An 18,063-nucleotide genomic window follows, 5' to 3' on the forward strand; every position below is an offset into this window, starting at 1 on the left:
GGGTAAGCGAGCTGATTGACGAAGGGGCTGCTGCTGCTGTTGAACTCGACAGTCCGACAAGCGATGTTGCGGCCAAGAGAAAAAGAGAGTTAAGCAACCGCATTTTTTTTTAATTAATCTTGGTAGCGTGCGGTAAGGAACGATGTTTGTCGGTTGCTTGGAGGTATATGAATAAGGGAATAAATGAAAGGAGACACCAAACAAGCAGAGAATTAAAGAAAGGAAGGGGTTGAAGAGTACGTATAAGAAGCAGTAAAACAGAAAGAAAGTAATGAAAATGAGATCTGTTACTGTTTACTCGAATCGACTATATTTATATCAAATGCGTATAACAAACGACTTCATTGAATGGGACGGGCGCAATTTTGCGTAACCAGATTGAAGGCGTGAAGGATATCGCGAAATGGGATAGCTTGCGCTTAGACTGAGGTTAAAAGGTACACAACAACAGAATGAAGCACACAGTGGTGGCACCACTCTATACCTTATGCATACAATACTACAGTACTCGACTATTCTATTTGGCGCACTTAAACATGTGGCGGGCAGCGCTTAGCAAATAATCTATCTAAAGAGATTAACTTGCTCCTGTCAAACATTCGGTCCAAAAATATATAGCCTTCAAACGTTCGGATTTCTATGAGCTCGTGCTGGTAACAACTTAATATGCAATCAAAATTATGCATACTTTCGGTACAAACAATATCTTGGGTGCATAGGTTGTACAATTATGCTTGAAAGAATGATATGTTACGACAGCATTGGGCAGAAATGATGCTCTAGATAACGATTATCCTGACGTTGTCTAAACAGGAGCTTATGTGGAAGTTCAAAACATTTGAACTACATGGCATTGGTCAACTCAAGTATGGCTCTAGAGGATATCTTCTATGAGGACTAGTTCGTAGATTATGTCACACCAATGGTCCGTCGTCTCTCAATATAGTATGCATTGCAGGAAAAGAATAGACTATATGATGTATAAACGTTGTTGAGCACATGCTCTTTGTGAAACACAGGCAAACGTAACTTGTACAAACCTTCAGAAGCATATACCAATGATGCATTTGCTCTTAGCAATTTACAATGTATCTATGTATCTATGTCTGTGAAACAATTATGCGAAACTCAACGTTTGTTTTTATTTGATGAAGGATCTTCATCTTTTCGAATTTTGGCCTTGTGCCGCCATCTCAACATTGCATCGATTTTATTTTCGTTGTGCACATGAACTGAATCTAATTTTTCATGTGAAGCATTGCTATCATCTATGTGAGTGCTTTTTCGGTGATTTCAATATGTGGATAATTGTTTCATCAAGTATTTTGCTTGGTTTTGTACTAAATACTTGAATAGAATTAATGTTATTTCAGAGAGTATTGCTTAAAGACGCTTAATTGAGCTTGTATCCGAAGGCCCTCTTAAATCTCAAACACAAATTATGAGATATGATTACCATGGTTCGAAGTTCACTTTGCTATACTAGGACTTCATTATTAGATAAACGGTTCATTAAAATATTGGGGCTCACGGACAGTGTAGTGACTGGTTTAGTGGCAAGCATATCTGTTATATGAACTATGACGAAGTTGCTTTTTATCATGTATTAAGCATACACTTTTGACAAATGGATAATCAGTACGCATGTATATTTAAAGGGATTAGCGGGAAGCTGTGATAACAGGATTCATAGACTACTCAAAAACAAGGGGAAAACGGTAGTACTTTTTTTCTAACGAACTTCAATAATACCCGAGGTCCAATTGTCCCATTCATCCACGCCGAACCATTTCAAGGCATTGAGACCGATTCGATATTTGCCGGGAAGAACATTGAACGTAATAGGGACTCTGATACCAAGAAGTGTTGGGGTGTATGTTCCGTCCCATGTAATTGCGTGCACTGGTCGCGTCGAGATAGACCGAGCAAGGTTTGTGACACTAGCTTCGTTGAATGTAGCATAGCCAATCATCACGTTGTTTTCGGTATATAGAGGAGTGGAAATTTCACGCGTCGGACTGACTAAAGTGATCATGAATGTGGGTTTGGGACCTGATTTACGGTCATATACGAATACAGTGTTTTGATTGATGGGAGTGAATTTCTCTGGATTCGTATCAGCTGTCAATTGTGGTGTGCCGTTGCCGTATATTGGTAGTTCATGCTGATTACCGACGATACCAACATATGGAACAGTGATATCTTTGCTGCCGTAGTTGTCGTTTCCGATGCTCTTAAGTTGGATATAGCCACCGTACATAATGTGCTTTGCGGGATCGGTATTGGGTGGTACCACGGAAACTGTGATCTTGACGCTGGCTCCTGGAGCAATTTGAATGTTTGTTTGCGAGAACTTAATCTCGGCTGATTCAGTCCCAAATACTGGAGGTTCTGTGAATTGGTAGCCGCTGGAGCTATCGTACGGAATAATGGAGACACTAATTTTGTTAATAGCTTTGTAGAAAACAGGTGTAGCGCCTTCGTTAGTGATGGTCAGCGTATGAGTTTTTTGCATGTTGGCAGTGTCGTTGAAACTGATGTCTCCTGGTGTAATATGCACACGCTCTCGGATAGTATCGTATACTATTACGTCGTTTTAGAATGATAACAAAAACGAGGACTCTGTCAGATAGTGTACTCAAATTAGTTGCAAATAAATAGTGTTATTTTTACCTTGGATCAAACCAGCTCCTTGTCTATACGGCGTATCCACGTTCTCTTGACCATTTTTATTGGGAGCCTTGTAAGCATAATTCTGGAACTGCTCAAGAATATAAGTAGGATGAGGCCTTGGACCCTTTCCTTCGATCGATTTCAAATAAAGAGCGACGGCACCGGCAACTTGAGGCGTGGCCATTGAAGTACCACTTAGGACACCCCAGCTTCCCAATTGTCGTGGAAGCGTCGAGTAGACTAGGCCGCCGACACCAGCAATGTTGGGGTTTACACCAAGCTCGTACGACGGGCCAATGCTGGAGAAAGAAGAGACAATATTACCGGTGGTCGTTGGGGCGGCCTGTTGTTGGCCCTTAAATGTCAAGTAGGTTTCACCTTGCTGTATGTCTTCAAGTAGCTCAACGCCAGTTTCATGGGCGACTCCTGCCAAAGGTATTTTGGCATCTTTTACACCAGGGATAAATGAGCCTTCGCCTTCTATGTTGTAAATTAATGCACCAATTGCACCGGCCTGGGCCAAGTTGTTGGTTTTCTGTTCAAATTCACAAGTGCCTCGTTGGACCAGAGCTAATTTGCCACTGACAGTCCTAGGAATGTTGGCTGGATCACAAGCGTCCATGGTGCTACCGATATTGATATCACCTGCAACAACTTGCCCGCTTGGCATACTATCGGATCCTTTACCAAGGTTATAGACTTTTGAAGAAATTCAGCGAGAGGAAGAGAAAGAGGTTAGCTTATATGTACTATGCCAATGCTATTAGAAAAAAATTTCGTAATGATCACATTGTCATTTCGACTGTACAACGCGGAAGAGTCTTACCATAAGTCTTCTTGCATTCAGGGGAGGAACACATGACGTCAAAAGTTTGCACAACATTGTAGTTGTTGTCAAATGATGCCACCGAGTAGACACCTTTTCCAACACTTGGAGCAGACGAAGTAAATGCACCGTGCTCGCCGTCATTTCCTGCAGCAGATATAACTTAAATTATAGTAGTATAACAACATTAAGGTTAATATTTATCAAGAACATTATATGCTGATGTAGTATGTCAATCAATCTTTGGGCATATTACCGGGCACGCCTTTGGCGTTAATGCGTGATGCAACTATAGCAGACAACATTTCTGGCCATCCTTGAGCATCACCCAAACTCATGCTTATGATATCTACTCCGGCGTCGTAGGCATCGAGCATAGCTTCGATAATAATGTCATCGTCTGTAGATCCTGTGCAGCCAAAAACACGCCACATTCCAAGAGTGGCATCAGGAGCAGCGCCCGTAAAGTTCTGGGGGAAGATGAAATGCACGATGCATGGTTACATAAGTGGTTTGCATACATACCAATCCGCTTATACATACATCACTTTTACCCGCAACAATGCCTGAAACGTGTGTTCCATGACCTACGTAATAAACCGAGAACCTTTAATTGAGAATTATCACCCTTCACAACTTCCAGCTCATCCTCTTCTTTTTGTCCTCTCTCGCAAGAAAATGTTGATATGCGCAAGCTGAGTAACTTACCAGACGAACCCGTGCTAGCGGAGCAGCTATCAATAGGATCAAGATCAGGGATTGGAGTAGTGTTTTTGTATCCATCATAGTCGTCTCCAACAAGATCTCGGCCTAGAGCAACTTTGTATCCCGGACCAAATCCACCTCCTAAAGCGGGATGCATGTAGTCGACGCCTGCGTTCAGCCAGTTTTTTTCCAGTGAATATATGAAAATTTGTCGGTAACTCATTAATAATACATACACCAAGGATCTTTTCATTTTCCTTTTTTAAGTTATAGTTATTTTAAAAGAAATATCATGGTAGGTAAAGTAGGATCGACATCGTCATCACATTCATAAAGGTAATTTAATGAAATTCTAATGACTAGTGTACTATTACTTACCAGTATCAATGATGCCAACAGTAAGTCCTTTGCCGGTGTTTCTCAGCTCGCTATGCACGCGGTCAATCTGAGTCTGTGCGTTTGGACTAATCAGGGCGGCGTCAGCACTTTCCAAAGGAATGCTAGCTATACGAGTATCGGGGCGATGCACCGAATGAACAGGATAAACATGAGCGACAAAACCAAGAGTAGATACAGCCCTGGCAATATCGGTGAAGGCAGCATTTTGTTCGTCGGAGGATATGGACGAGGTCAAGAGCCCGGTGCTACCCGTATGAGAAGTCCTTTCGAAATGGATTGTGACGGCCTTCAACAAGCCATGGTCGATAACACGCGGCATCAACAATCTGACTTTGGGGAATGTCTTTTTCAAAAAGTTCATCAGCATTCTGCTGTTCGTGTCAACGGAAGGACCTCCGGTGAACTCGAAAACGTAGCGGCCAGGAACAATATCTTGGTTAGCGATAGCAGCAGCATTGTTCTTGATAGAAGAAGTACCAGCAGCAGGCGCTGCAGTTACAACGTCTACACTAGACAAGAAAGCGATCAGAGACGAGAATATTGCAAATAGTAAAGCGGGAAAATACATCAGGTGCATTGTATTGATGAGAGGAAGGAGGAGAAAATGGCGACGTTGGGAATGTTCCTTGTTTTTATGTACAAGCTTGCGCAAGTGTAGAACAGGAGGGGGCTCGGAGAAGTAACAAAGGAGAAAGAGAGGATGAGTAGTTGAAGAACGGCAATAAGCCGCCGTCAATCAGGGGTTAAGTGTTGCTCACCATCTTTATCCTCGCTCCCCTGAATGCGTAGTAATGTATAATGCTACATGGTATAATGAATTATGGGCTTAAGAAAAGAATAAGCTCAAAATCGAAATTTGCACAATGAAGAATTGCCACCATATGTCTATTCTAGATGTTATCTTTGCCAGGAACAGTAATCCATTGTTACCCTGCCTTCGAATACATATTACATCCCTTCTTTTATCTAACCATCACTAAGCGTTAGTCAATAAGATCAGATCGCAGTAGTTCTGGTAGTCCATTTGCCGTGTATACATATAGATGATGGCACATAAACACCGAATAAGTAATAAAAGCACACCAAGAAAAGGTACATATTCTCATGAGTACTATTCATGCTAAGCCGGCACCAGGAGTAAGAAAAATCCAACTGGCGCATATACAGCCTGGATTGCTCTTTGGCAAAGCTTAGGATATGCTATGTTGAGCATGTGTGTGCAAGCAATGTTCTCTTACAAGTTAGTCTATCCTGACTATGGGAATTGATGTCGCAGTAGCTTTAACAACATTCTTTAGGCCTATATATTGAGTGATGATACTGCTGATGATAGCCGAGCGATAACACCCATAATATTCACGCTGCATTTATTGGCAGTTCTAAGCCGCTGTTTGCCCATTTTGACGTTCCTGGATTGGAATGAAGACACTTTATGTATTATGTACATCTATAATTAGGATGCTGGACTTGTTGGCTGAGCTTCGATTCAAATACTGTTACATGGTAACAATTGTTTTAACTCCTAATGGCAATTCTTTTTGAGTGCTTTGTGAGGAGATTGAAGCTCGGCAGAATGACGCTATATCGATTTTAAGCTATTGTAAGGATTACTACAGCCAAGGACAATGATGGGCGGTCGTCGTTCCTAAGAGAAAGCCTGTAGCTCTTCTGTCTAAAAAGCGTGGCAGTAGTCGGGAAGAGTAAAAAACTACTTATAATGGCTTATCAGACTGAAAATAATACAAACATGCTTCTATCAAGTCGTATATAAACATCACAAAAGTTGAGCTTGACAAACTTGTACCTATGGATATTAATTGGTGTAATACCGGTGCATAATCGGAGATATGCATGCAGGATATTTTTCCCGCAACTGTTTCTATTGGCTCGGTCAATGGGGGAAAAAGGTACGTGTACTCCTTTTTCTAAACTATTATGGATGCCACGGAGATCCACAACATTACTACGCGAATTACTACTCTCTGGTTTGACTGGCTGCGGCAAAGGCAGATTCAAGGACCATCGCCATCATTGGGCAGTGGAGTAGCTGGTGCATCGTCGCCGTTGACAGCAGCATTACTAGCGAGAAACAAACCTGGTGAACAGCAATTCCTCGGGGAACTGAAAACATATAGCGAACGTGTATTGAAATATGAAGATAAAGATCTTTTGGTAACGTTACTTTTTAACAAGAGGACAAATCAATAAAGAAGAAGGTCTCCTTTGCTATGATTTAATGGAGAATTTAAATATGTCAGCGACCCTGTTATTCTTAACTGTATTATTTTGCTATCTACTAGAACCGTGCTTTGGAGCACATCCCGATTCACGACTTGTATGAACAAGCTGTATCTTGTTTGGAGGAGGAGGAGGATGTTGAAGCATCCTTGGATGATAAAGTTATCCTTCGACTCATGCATTGGTTTAAGCATGATTTCTTTACTTGGGTCAACAATCCACCTTGTGATTTCTGTGGCGTAAGGATAACAATTTGCTCGTTGTTTACATTTTGATACAATTTCCCTTTACGTTTTATTAATGGTATGTACATATATCTAGTCGAGCGAAACTGAATCCAGAGGTACAACACAACCTACAGAAGAGGATAAGCGTTATGGTGCACGGATCGTAGAGCTCTATCAATGTACGGTTTGTTCAAAAATGACAAGGTTTGCTCGATACAAGTGAGTAGTGCTAGAAAGTAATTTTCTTTGTGGTTTTTTCAGAAAAATGTATCTGTAACCAAGCAATCACGCTTTAACTTGATAGTGATCCGGGAAAACTGCTGGAAACACGTCGTGGGCGATGTGGCGAGTGGGCCAATGTATGATTTTTTTAAATTGTAGAAAAACCTTCAAAACTTGACTGACGCATCTACAAAAAAAGTGCTTTACATTATGCTGTCGCGCTGTTGGAGCGGAGGTGCGTTTAGTATTCGATAAGACAGGTCAGAGGAAATACGAATAGTGTATCTCTGTATTTATGGGAAACTAAATGATGTCCTTTGTTTAGACCACGTTTGGACAGAAGCTTATTCAGTAGTCAAAGAAAGATGGGTCCACTGTGACTCAGGAGAAGAAGCCTATGATCAAGTATGTAGTATAATTAGTAGCATTTTGATTGACGCAATGAAACGATCATAGACTTGACACGAGGTGATATTTCTTTTCTAAATGACACCATCGTTGTAGCCATTACTGTATAGTGAGGGCTGGGGGAAAAAGCTTAACTACTGCGTAGCTTTTTCGGCAGACGAAGCTGTAGATGTGACTAAAAGATATACCCGAAACTGGCAAGAGGTTTTAAAGCGTCGTGTATTGGTCGACGAAGAAAAGTTAAAGCAAGTAAGTTAATCATAACTAACCTTTGAAAAATCGATCCATCTTCTGGTATACAAACCAATATTCATCAACACTCGAAAAAAAAATAGTTTCTGGATCAGATCACACATGAACGACAAAAGAATCTTCCTGAAGAACGACGTGAGATTTTGAAAGAGCGCAGGAAGAGAGAAGAGAAGGAACTGGACGATGCATTTAAGCGTACTGTAGTCAAAGACAGCGAGCGGATGGGTCGACAAACTGGATCTATCGAGTGGCGTACAGCGCGTGGTGAATCGGGTAACCTGGTAAACAACCTTCTATCGCAACAGCGGGAGGACAGTGGTAAGCACAACGCAGAGATGTTATATCTCGTGATTATATTCTTGCTGTTGTTCCATATATATTGGCAAAAAACGCTATTTAACAAAACTGATATTAATCGATATTGGCACATGTACACAGTACATTATTTAAGCACACAGGATATCCAAGCGGTAGCATCTGCTTCAAGAGAAAATGATGGCATGATTCGCTTGACAACAGCTGATCCGGATCAAGTGGGTGCCGCCTATTGCTCGGAACAGCTCGATCTCTCACAAACAAACGCTGCCGTATTTGAATTTGGGTTCCGCATCACTAACAAACAAGGCGAGGCTGCCTGGGACGGTGCTGATGGATTTGCGTTTGTTATTCAATCGGCAGGTCCAACAGCGCTAGGTCAAGGTATGTATAATCTGCCTCCCTTTCTTTAGCTGCTACTAAGATCGAAACAACGGTAAAAGTTAACCATGTTGTATATTGTACAACAGGCGGTTGTGAACTCGGGTATGGAGGGCTGAAAAACAGGTACATCCTTTCCAATATTTTGTCATTACATAATGTAGGAATAAAGTCAAGATCGCTGTTCGATTGACACTTTTTTTTTTTGTGTGCGCCTGCATATGTGTATTTTAGCGTAGCAATCGAATTCGATACTTATAAAAGGTACGCTATTACAGGGCTGTTCATTCTTGTTTCCTTAAAAAAAAAAGATAGTGCGTTGCTTTTTATTTACCTTTCAACATTATGCCATCATGAATTATACAGTGCGGATCGATGCGATGATCCGTCCGGAAACCATATCAGTTTACATACTGCTATCCCACCACAACCGATCTCGGCACATCAAAAGTATTCTCTTGGTCACACTTCCAGAATTCCTGCCATGAACAGTGGAAAATGGATCTATGCACGCATCTCGATATTTGTGGATGAAAAGCTGGTGGATGTCTCTTTAAAAGAGGATGACGAAGAAGCCGACGATTATGTTTCTGTGCTTGCGGTGAACAATGTAGATCTCGCCATGTATTTAAATGGGAACTCTAAAGCATGGATCGGATTTACTGCAAGCACGGGCGGATTGTCACAAAACCAGGATATTCGGTGGAAACGTGCTGTTGTCTATCGGAAATAGCAGCAGCAGCAGTAGCTTTGTAGTGTTATGTCACTCATTAGTTCGCTGTAATAGTAGACGCTTTTTTTATGTATACCCTCTCTATGTGGTAAAAAGAGGAATGTCTGGTACGACATTTTGACGTTCTGAAACGTGTATATGCCAAACCAATAGTATGCATTTTGTGCAACTCGAAATTCTTCACTACACGACAATGCTCACGTCGGGAGGCGTATACGGCCCTTTGATCTCGTTTTTTTGTTCTATAAAGAAAAACGAAAATGAAGCGATTGACGCCTACACCGACCCCTTCTGTCAGTAATTTAAGCTTTCGAAGCAATACAAGCCGGAACAGCAATTACGAAGAAAATCGATTCGCTGCGTCGAAAGAAGAATGTCATGCACGGGCAGAACGCACAGTAGACGAATGGTCTGAATGTCTCAAGGTACTTTTAATTCAATCGTTTTTTCAAAAAACAGGCATTCCAGTCAAAGACAGAAACACGCTCAAAAAAATAACACATACACTGTCTTAGATGATGCTCAGATATAGCGATCCTTCGGACGAGTTCAATAAGACCATAAAGCGATTCGTTCAGACGGATTCACACGCCAAAAATACCCGACAGGCACTTGAGAAAACAAGCAAGGCGCTAGATCAGCTGCTGGAAAAGTAAGATCGTGTCTGTTCCGTAGCAACGAGCATCTAACAACGATGATCTCTCATGTTTATATATCCCACAACCCGTGATGTTAGGAAGCAGGATATCTTGGCTACAACCAAGATCTTTGAGGAAATCCAAGACCTGTTAGAGCTTAAACAGGTTGTGAGAGAGAATTGGGCAAAGCAGCAACAACAACAACAACAACAATCACAGTAGTGAGGGTGTAGATGTATGAAATATTGCGCATATATTGCGTCTACAAATGGAAAAGGATCATGCATCGGCAGTATATGATTAGGGCAGCCCATGTTTGTATGTAAACAAAAGTACGGGTCATCCTAAATAAAGGAACAACTGGACAACACAGTCATCATGAGACACCTATGATAAAAAAAATCGACTGTTGCTGATTCAATTATATTCTAAGCAGCCTCTGTCAAACCAAATGTAATCGATGTGAACTGATTAGTGAGGATCGTTGCTGTTATTGTGGCGTGTATACAAGTATGTTTGTTACTCCTCATAATCTGGAACTCTATCTTGAGCCGTATACAAGGCGGGAGGTTGTGTGGGTTTGTAGACAAGGTGGTAGTCGTGGAGGGAGGATATCCTTTTCGTTGTTTAATTGACACGTGCGTCATTAAAGAAGAAAGAAAGAAAGAAATGTGATTTGCACAAACGTTTCGCTTACTGGGGGAGAAAGATAATGATAGGAAAGAAGAAGATGAATATACAAGTTGGGTTATGGTGTTAAAAAATTTACACAAAGGCGATTGCTGTTAATGATGCTGTTGGTGAGGGTGATGATGATGGTAATTTGGAAGCAGTGTTACTTATATTCGATAATGCAGACTTTAGTGGAGTTCGTCGTTTGTTGGTCCTTGCATCGGGTATCTGACAATCATTCTTACGTTTCGTGCCGATCGTTTTCAAGGGCATTGAGATTGTCTTTGCATTTTCGTCGTTGTATTTGATATTATGCGTATTATTATTGTTGTTGTTAAAGGATGACAGTGCGTTTCGATCCCGTTGGCGTTGGAACGCAGATGCAAGATCACCATGTGTCTGGATTTTAGTTGCAGATGACGACTGCTTTTGGCGATGATTAAAAACTTTGAATAGCTCCTTGGCTGTGATGGTTCGTTGTTGTTGTTGTGGTAGTGGTGTCGGTGGTTTTGAAGGTGAAAGTGGAGAGAGTCGTTTTGGTGTCCGCAAGGGTCGTAAAGCATTGTCGTTGGATGCACGTAAGCCGCCGCTACTGGTGGGTTGTGATGCCTCTGGCTTGTGCTGAGACGCGGTGGATGACTGTTTGTTGTCGAAATGTGCCCATGGCTGATCGGTAATTTGAAAGGGAAAAGAGCAAGTCAATTTGATGTGAAAATTAAACTTTAAATAAGAGGGGGGGGGGTTGTTAGGGAAACGTACCGGTATATTCTCTTTGTTACTGAGACTGTGGTCATGAATTTGCTGTGGGTTGGCGCCAGATGATGCAGTGGTGTTGTTGCCCAGATAATCCAGCTTGTCCGGTTGGACATCGGCGGGAGGGGTATGTAGTGTGATGCGTCGCTTTACATTGTCGTCGTACACGTACTGGTAGAGGAACGCGTTGTTGGCTCGCTTAAAGAGATGCTCATAGTCAGGAACCTGTTTCATTTTCCCCTGGAAGCGAAGATGGCGCAACACCTAAGCAAGGCGAGTGAGTACATGGCCGTACATGTGCCTTATTTTTAAACTAGATTGCCAGTCTTACCGCATCGGTGGTTCTATACTTTTTCAGTAGCTTGTGGGCGCTCTTCAGACCAATGCCAGGCAGCGAGGCGAGGTAATCGCATCCTGAAAGAATGCACATGTGTCGGATTCTGGTCTGGTCCCACCCTTGGAGGTCAATCTCCTTTGCTGCCGACAGGTTTCCTTGCTGGATGCGGATGCCCTCGCCGTACTGGTTCATCTTGAAGAGCACCGTGTGACAGCCAAAGACAAGCAGGTCCGAGTCTTCGGTGATCACCGCGTCGACTTTGTTGGTGTTGATGAGGTGCGTGAGCTGAGCATCGGCTTCGTAGGGCGCAACGATGTGCTTGATCTTTTTGGCATTCAACGCCTAAGTTAGAGGTAGGTGGGATAAAGGAACGGTTGGGATTCACTCTTTTTTTTTTTCTTCTGGGAGGTTTAAGGGGTGGAGAGAGAAGAGTGGGGGGTTGTGGGCTTGTTGAAATTATATACACAAAGCTGTTGTATTACCTTGACAACTTGCTGAATCATGTGTGGTGTTACATGGATGGAGTGCTGGAAACATTCCGTTGCTTCTCGCTGCTTGCCTTGCTTCAGTAGTTCTTTGCCCTTGGCCAGTGCTTCTGTTCGACGTCTGTGGGTTGATATCGATACGAAACAGAGAGAGAGAAAGCAAGAGTATGTAAAAAAGTAATAAAGTATGACCAAAGTAGGTTAAATATATGCGCGCTCTACTGCAAACCCCGTTTCTTCTGGTTCTTTTGATGTTACCGGCGTCTCTCCTCAACCGTCGCGCCTTTGATCGGCAGTGCTTGGCCGTCAAACACAATGTATGGGACCACCTTGTAGAACTCCAGCAGACTCACTAGCCGCATAAAGTAGTCGATGTATCTAGTGGCGTGCACACACATGCAATCAGTAACCCTATCTATTGAGTGGCGTAGGAGCAGAAGGAGGAAGAGGAAGGGAAAGGCGGTGACGGTTGTTGGAAGCTGTGTGTGGCTCAAAAGAAAAACACAACGGATGCTTACTTTGTCGTTGCTTCTTCTAACGCAAGTTCCATTGAGCAGGAGAACGCACCCTTGTGTAGCCACACGTTGCCATCGACAGCCACTACCTTGCCGGCGTATTCTTTAATGTGCATTGGCTCATGCACAGATTTGACAGTTTGTATGAACCCCGAAATACCCATTGTTCAATTGTGTTGAAGAGGAAACAGTTCAGGTTGTGGAGTAGCGTGGAGGTGGGGATGGGGAAGGAGTTGTTAATAAACGTGGACAAGAGGGAAGAGGGGCGCGTATATTGAAAATAAAAAGGAAAGAGGAAGAGGAAAGGTAATACGAGAGAGAGAGAGAGAGTGTGTGTGTGTGTGTGTTGTTGGGCAACGCGAAAAAACAAAAAAAACTCTCAGCTACAATTGCTCAAACCGGAGTCACGCACGCACAATTTTTCATTGACAGATTCAGTTCTCGTCTGCCCATTCCCCACCCACCCATGTATGTTCTATTACAAAGTGCGCAATCGATGCTAGGCCAGGACGCTTCATCCTGTGCAGCTGCTGTATAGTGGCATGGATGGGCATCTTACAATACACGGAAGCTCGTATCGCCCCCAAGTCCTGGAATAAATACAAGCCGTCGTCGTGCGTGTGTTCCCTTGCTCATTCGGTCTACCTCATTCTTACTGGTGCTGCTTTCAACTGCTGCTTGTTGATTTTAAGCACATCTTTGGTTACACATGTCGCCGCACACACACCAGGCAGAACAAAGAGGGTGTCCTATACTGTATAATCACTATAGACGGCTACGACTGTTCATTCTCTCCAGTGTGTCATCGTCACCATCACTCAAAGCAATAAATGTATTCCTCAGAACAACATCTGCACAGCTTTAGGAAAATAAGGTTATTGTTTATGATCCAAGGTCACGCTGCGGACCGAGATGCCGATCCTTTTCATTACGCACTACATCAACGACTTTTATATTCTTATCCCATATTTCTGATTGCATCTTCCTCCAAACAAATATCCTGTACCATAATACTAAATGAAACAGAAGATGAGGTGCAAACATAATTCAATGACATATTCTTAAAAGAAAAGAGCGGGATGAGTTGTAGCATCCACATTAACATGCCCAAAGCGGCGCCCTGAGCGAGAAATGTCCTTTAATGATACTCGTATATACTATTCAAGTTTATGCAAAGCTGCAGCACACCCTTTCTAATTTGAATAGTAAAGCTATTTACTGTAGTATTAAACAGTCAACAGGGTTCTTGCTCAATGTTTGTTGATGGATCAAAGGCAGGAACTCTTCTTGTTGCTGCTGCTCCAGAGCGATAACGATAGTGATAAAATGCTTGCTTTTTTTAGAATACTAGCTGGCGCCAATCAGAAAGGGCGCTTCCAATAGACATTGTCAAGCACGCGATATGCAATCGTAGACGTTTACATCATACGTTAGCAACGATAATCATTCCGTATGTCCACAAGAAACTGACCCACACATCTATTCTTTGTTTACTTTCTGTCTGAGAAATAAGCTAGACTACGATTCATTCCTGTGGCACATATGAACATAAAAGCTATTTGTTTAACTATCATACAACGAGCCAAAACAAGCCTCCTCCTTCTTCCCGTATACAACAACAGGGCTAGTTGAGAGCGATGGAACATTCTTTCTCATATTCTTCAACCGAGCATGAATAAAAATCGGTTATTATGGAAGTGCACTCTCAATCATCAGGGAAGCGGAGGCACGATACATCTCAAGAGCATTGTAAGAATCCTTCTTCATTGACGTACAGTACATACAAACTAGCAACTTCAAAAGTTTAATTGGGCATCAATCTACCTTTGGTATGCAGTATATGAACCTACATAATTACATTATATAGAGAATGATGAATTTATTTATCTCAAGGTCTATTCATACACTCTTTTTTAAAATAGTAGTAGCAATTCTAGGAAGGACCTCACTGCCACCAGCTGCCTCAGTTTGATTTGAAATCTTGTATAGATTATGTTTGGAAAAGGCTCTATAGCAAATATAAGCAGATCTTCATGCGTGCATAGTGCGATATAAAGAGTATTATGCTATTGCACTTTCTTCGAGGAGTACACCTTCTCCTCACAAAAAAACCCTAGAAATATTAACATCAGTAATATCCACAGATACAGTAGAAACTAGGTGCTTCGATCATAGTGCTAGTGGATACAGGACTATTTATGAGCTTTTTCAACCTTCTCTTCGCAAAGAACACAAGCCCGGGATCGTCTCATTATTATTTTTTTGGTTATGCATTAGTACGTGGCATACTATTCGCACGATGTTTGATCAATTCCACAAACACACTATTTTTCAATGCTTATCGGAAATTGCTCTTCTGTGTACGTAATTGCACACTATGTGGTATGTAGCAACCACATCATCGGTAAGTAAAAACAGTTTTCTCAAGTCTAGATAGCATTACCGATGCGGCGTGTTCAATGACAGACTTGATCGTATCAGGCCAAAAACCACTGATCAAAAAAGGAAGGTTAAAACTGAAGACTGCTGAAATTGGGATTACGGCAGAATATGAATCTCCTAATGCATTTCTTTCTTTTCCCAACACTATCCCGAATGATCTAACTTTAGGGCTTAGCTACTCATACTCTAGATTCATCGAGTGTGCATGTATGAAAATTTGGACTTGGGTGGTAAAAAAGTGCCTTCTATTTTTTGTTACCGAACGCACATTCACCTTCTTAAATAAGCCACTTCCAGGGATCATCAAACAAGTGAAAAAACTCCCGGCTTTTGATATTTGCCCACTAGATTGGCTGTCATAGTTGGTGTTGCGTGGCATCAGGATAATGGCCTGATGGTTTTTTTTCTTCTTTGAATAAGTTCTACCTGTAGTCCTTGAAGGAAAAGGTAAAAATTTCCGAATAGGAAGTGTTATAGATGGATAAGCTGATGAGATGCGGGGTGTCATGTACAACAGGTGGAGAAAAGAAATTGGTATGCAAACGATGGAAAAGTGGATGCGTCATCACTCGGTGCTATTCTTGCTTTATAAAGTACAAACCATCATCGTCCAGTATCGCTTGGTTAAGTGGGGGGGGGGGACACAAATCAAAAGAAACCAAGTTTATTGACGACCCAAAACAGTTGGTTACATTTTTCGTCCAAGTGAAAAAAAACCATAAAATTGGGCGGACATTTTGGGCAAACTTTCCAGAATTGTCCAGCAGGCTGTTCTTTGTACGCTTCACCCACCGCAAATTCATCTCTTTTATGATGTCTTTTTTCTTTCTCTGCGTTTGATCGAAACAACAAGCTGAAACGCGCGCACTTGAAGGATGATGAATTAAAACAAAAGAGTTAGAGTGCCATTTGAGGCGGGAAGAGTCGTAAGCACTAAAACAGACATCGGCCAAGAATAGATGAGGGGCACCATTTACCACTATGTTGGATTACATACGCCAATAGAGACGATTATAAGCTGCAGGCGCGTGCTTCCTGTATAGATTTGTATATACTAGGCAGCGATCAAGGCGGTGCTGCTTTTTACATGAGGGCTTCCCCGGATTGTAAGTAAATATGTGCTACGGAGATAGTATAAAGTCTTTCTGTTCAACTGTTCAACTGTCTTTTGCAGAAAATTGCTACATGGTCCTCGATCGAGATGAGTCAAAGAGTGCTAAATAAGTATACAGTATGATTCGTATGCAAGGCAAAAAGAAGCCCACCCCCTCTTTCTGTTTGCCCTCCCGAAAAAAACACATATTGAGTAATGATACGAATGTGCACATGTGCTGTGGGTCATTTGCTTGTATTGCTAACGTCAAGACTTGAATTTTTATCTCCCAAATTCTGCAACAATGTTGGGGGGGGGTGGGAGGTGGGATGGGGTGGACAAGTTTATATTGAGTGTTACAGTATAATTATGGGTCGGGTTGCTGTGAAGTATAAGGACCACGCGGCATCCGCTGTTTGGATAGAGCTTATTTTCTTTAGGGTTATTAATAAACAACGCATTAGTAGTGTCTAGTGCATATCTGGACACAGCCATTGAATAATAATAATAAGCTCCTTCCTCTCTCCCCCCGCCCCCAACCACCACCACCACCACCACCACTACCAACCACATGGCCCACATAAAATGCAAAATATTTGTCAACACGATCCTGGGAATATAGCATTTCTGTAAAGGCCGGGACAAAACGAAGGGGGCAGGGAGGGGGAGTGCAAGAAGTGGGTGCCTTCTGTATAGATTCTTCCATTTGTAATTTTTTTTTTCTGTATGTCCTCCCATTCAATACTTGTCCACACACAGACCCCCCACCCACCCACTAACCGCGGACATGACATATCAATAGGGTAATTCCCATGGCCTGGCTTCTTTACGTTTGCGCCACATTGGGGTTTTTACGGGTTGTACTACCAGCATTAACTAGCAGTACGTACCTTTTTTTTTCTAAAATTCCATGAGAAAAAAGTTCGTGGCAACAGTGATTTGCTCGGGCTGTTGTTAGTGGTGGTGGCGGTGAGCTAATAATAGACGTAGTAGCAGTAATATTAGAAGTAAAGTAATGCAAAAAAAAGGAGAGGGAAGAGAGTGAGAGGGCATACATATTTTGGTCTTTTTACAAGGAAACACAACCATGATGGGCTAATTGAAGAAGAAGAAGAAGAAGGCATACAGTAAGAAGAAGAAAGAAAAGGTATTAAAGGAATTGAAGTTGTTCAGCAATCTCTTGTTTAGTGAATCCAGCCTCCATAAGATTCTTGACCAGCTCGGCTTTGGCGCGGATCCTTCGTGTTCGTTCTTGTTCAATCAACAGCTGCTCCCGTTCCAGTCGTTTTTCGCGCAGAAACTCAAGCATGTCCTGTGATCGCTTCATCTGCTCAGTCTCCTTTTCTGGCGTGACCTTTATTAAGGATTCGGCAAGCACAGTGTTATTGCGTTTATCCGGCATGGCATCATTGTTGTTAGTGTTGGTTGTTATGGGTGAGAGTGGCTCTACGAGCGGCGGCGGTGGCGGCGCTGGTGAGGATGACCTTCGTGTTGCCGCAGAAATGACAGGTGTTGCATAGCGTGGCTGTTTGCTGCTGATACGGTGCAGCAGATGGCTATCGCTCATGCGTCGTCGTCTTTTACCCGGAGCAGTGTTGATAGTGTCATCATTGCTATTACTGGCAAGAGTGGCAGAAAAAGGCATAGTAATGGCTAAATCACTTTTGCGTACCACAAATGACGATGATGACGATGATGGTGATGATGCTGACTCTTCTTCACTGCCGGCACGATGGAAATAACTGCTCG

General features: G+C 42.3%; 5 protein-coding genes across 5 annotated transcripts; 2 read left to right on the forward strand and 3 right to left on the reverse strand.

The window, feature by feature from the left end:
- Window positions 1-1,582: 1,582 nt before the first annotated feature.
- BDB00DRAFT_942374 (peptidase S8/S53 domain-containing protein) lies at window positions 1,583-5,180 on the reverse strand (the record flags this gene model as incomplete). Its single annotated transcript, XM_053129399.1, has 7 exons — window positions 1,583-2,583; window positions 2,674-3,372; window positions 3,500-3,646; window positions 3,756-3,969; window positions 4,043-4,086; window positions 4,208-4,372; window positions 4,583-5,180. 7 exons carry the CDS (start codon window positions 5,178-5,180, stop codon window positions 1,733-1,735), a joined length of 2,718 nt encoding a protein of 905 aa, XP_052974593.1. The 3' UTR covers window positions 1,583-1,732.
- A 1,853-nt stretch (window positions 5,181-7,033) lies between these two features.
- On the forward strand, window positions 7,034-9,379 carry BDB00DRAFT_884903 (concanavalin A-like lectin/glucanase domain-containing protein; the record flags this gene model as incomplete). Its single annotated transcript, XM_053128364.1, has 7 exons — window positions 7,034-7,080; window positions 7,809-7,947; window positions 8,034-8,231; window positions 8,409-8,649; window positions 8,736-8,772; window positions 8,881-8,910; window positions 9,013-9,379. The coding sequence occupies 7 exons, from the start codon at window positions 7,034-7,036 to the stop codon at window positions 9,377-9,379; spliced, it is 1,059 nt and encodes a 352-aa protein (XP_052974594.1).
- BDB00DRAFT_57522 (uncharacterized protein) lies at window positions 9,325-10,511 on the forward strand. Its single transcript, XM_053117915.1, has 3 exons — window positions 9,325-9,804; window positions 9,895-10,031; window positions 10,116-10,511. Exons 1-3 carry the CDS (start codon window positions 9,640-9,642, stop codon window positions 10,237-10,239), a joined length of 426 nt encoding a protein of 141 aa, XP_052974595.1. The 5' UTR covers window positions 9,325-9,639; the 3' UTR covers window positions 10,240-10,511.
- Window positions 10,408-13,111, reverse strand: BDB00DRAFT_848763 (PIN domain-like protein). Its single transcript, XM_053125333.1, has 7 exons — window positions 12,783-13,111; window positions 12,523-12,642; window positions 12,262-12,385; window positions 11,774-12,121; window positions 11,449-11,706; window positions 10,875-11,355; window positions 10,408-10,527 (listed from the first exon to the last, which is right to left on the reverse strand). The coding sequence occupies exons 1-7, from the start codon at window positions 12,941-12,943 to the stop codon at window positions 10,508-10,510; spliced, it is 1,512 nt and encodes a 503-aa protein (XP_052974596.1). The 5' UTR covers window positions 12,944-13,111; the 3' UTR covers window positions 10,408-10,507.
- A 4,353-nt stretch (window positions 13,112-17,464) lies between these two features.
- On the reverse strand, window positions 17,465-17,959 carry BDB00DRAFT_791973 (uncharacterized protein; the record flags this gene model as incomplete). Its single annotated transcript, XM_053121077.1, has 1 exon — window positions 17,465-17,959. The coding sequence occupies one exon, from the start codon at window positions 17,957-17,959 to the stop codon at window positions 17,465-17,467; it is 495 nt and encodes a 164-aa protein (XP_052974597.1).
- Between the last annotated feature and the right edge of the window lie 104 nt (window positions 17,960-18,063).

The sequence above is a fragment of the Zychaea mexicana genome (genome assembly GCF_025766255.1).
Source record: "Zychaea mexicana strain RSA 1403 chromosome Unknown BDB00scaffold_111, whole genome shotgun sequence".
Lineage (NCBI taxonomy): Eukaryota > Fungi > Mucoromycota > Mucoromycetes > Mucorales > Lichtheimiaceae > Zychaea > Zychaea mexicana.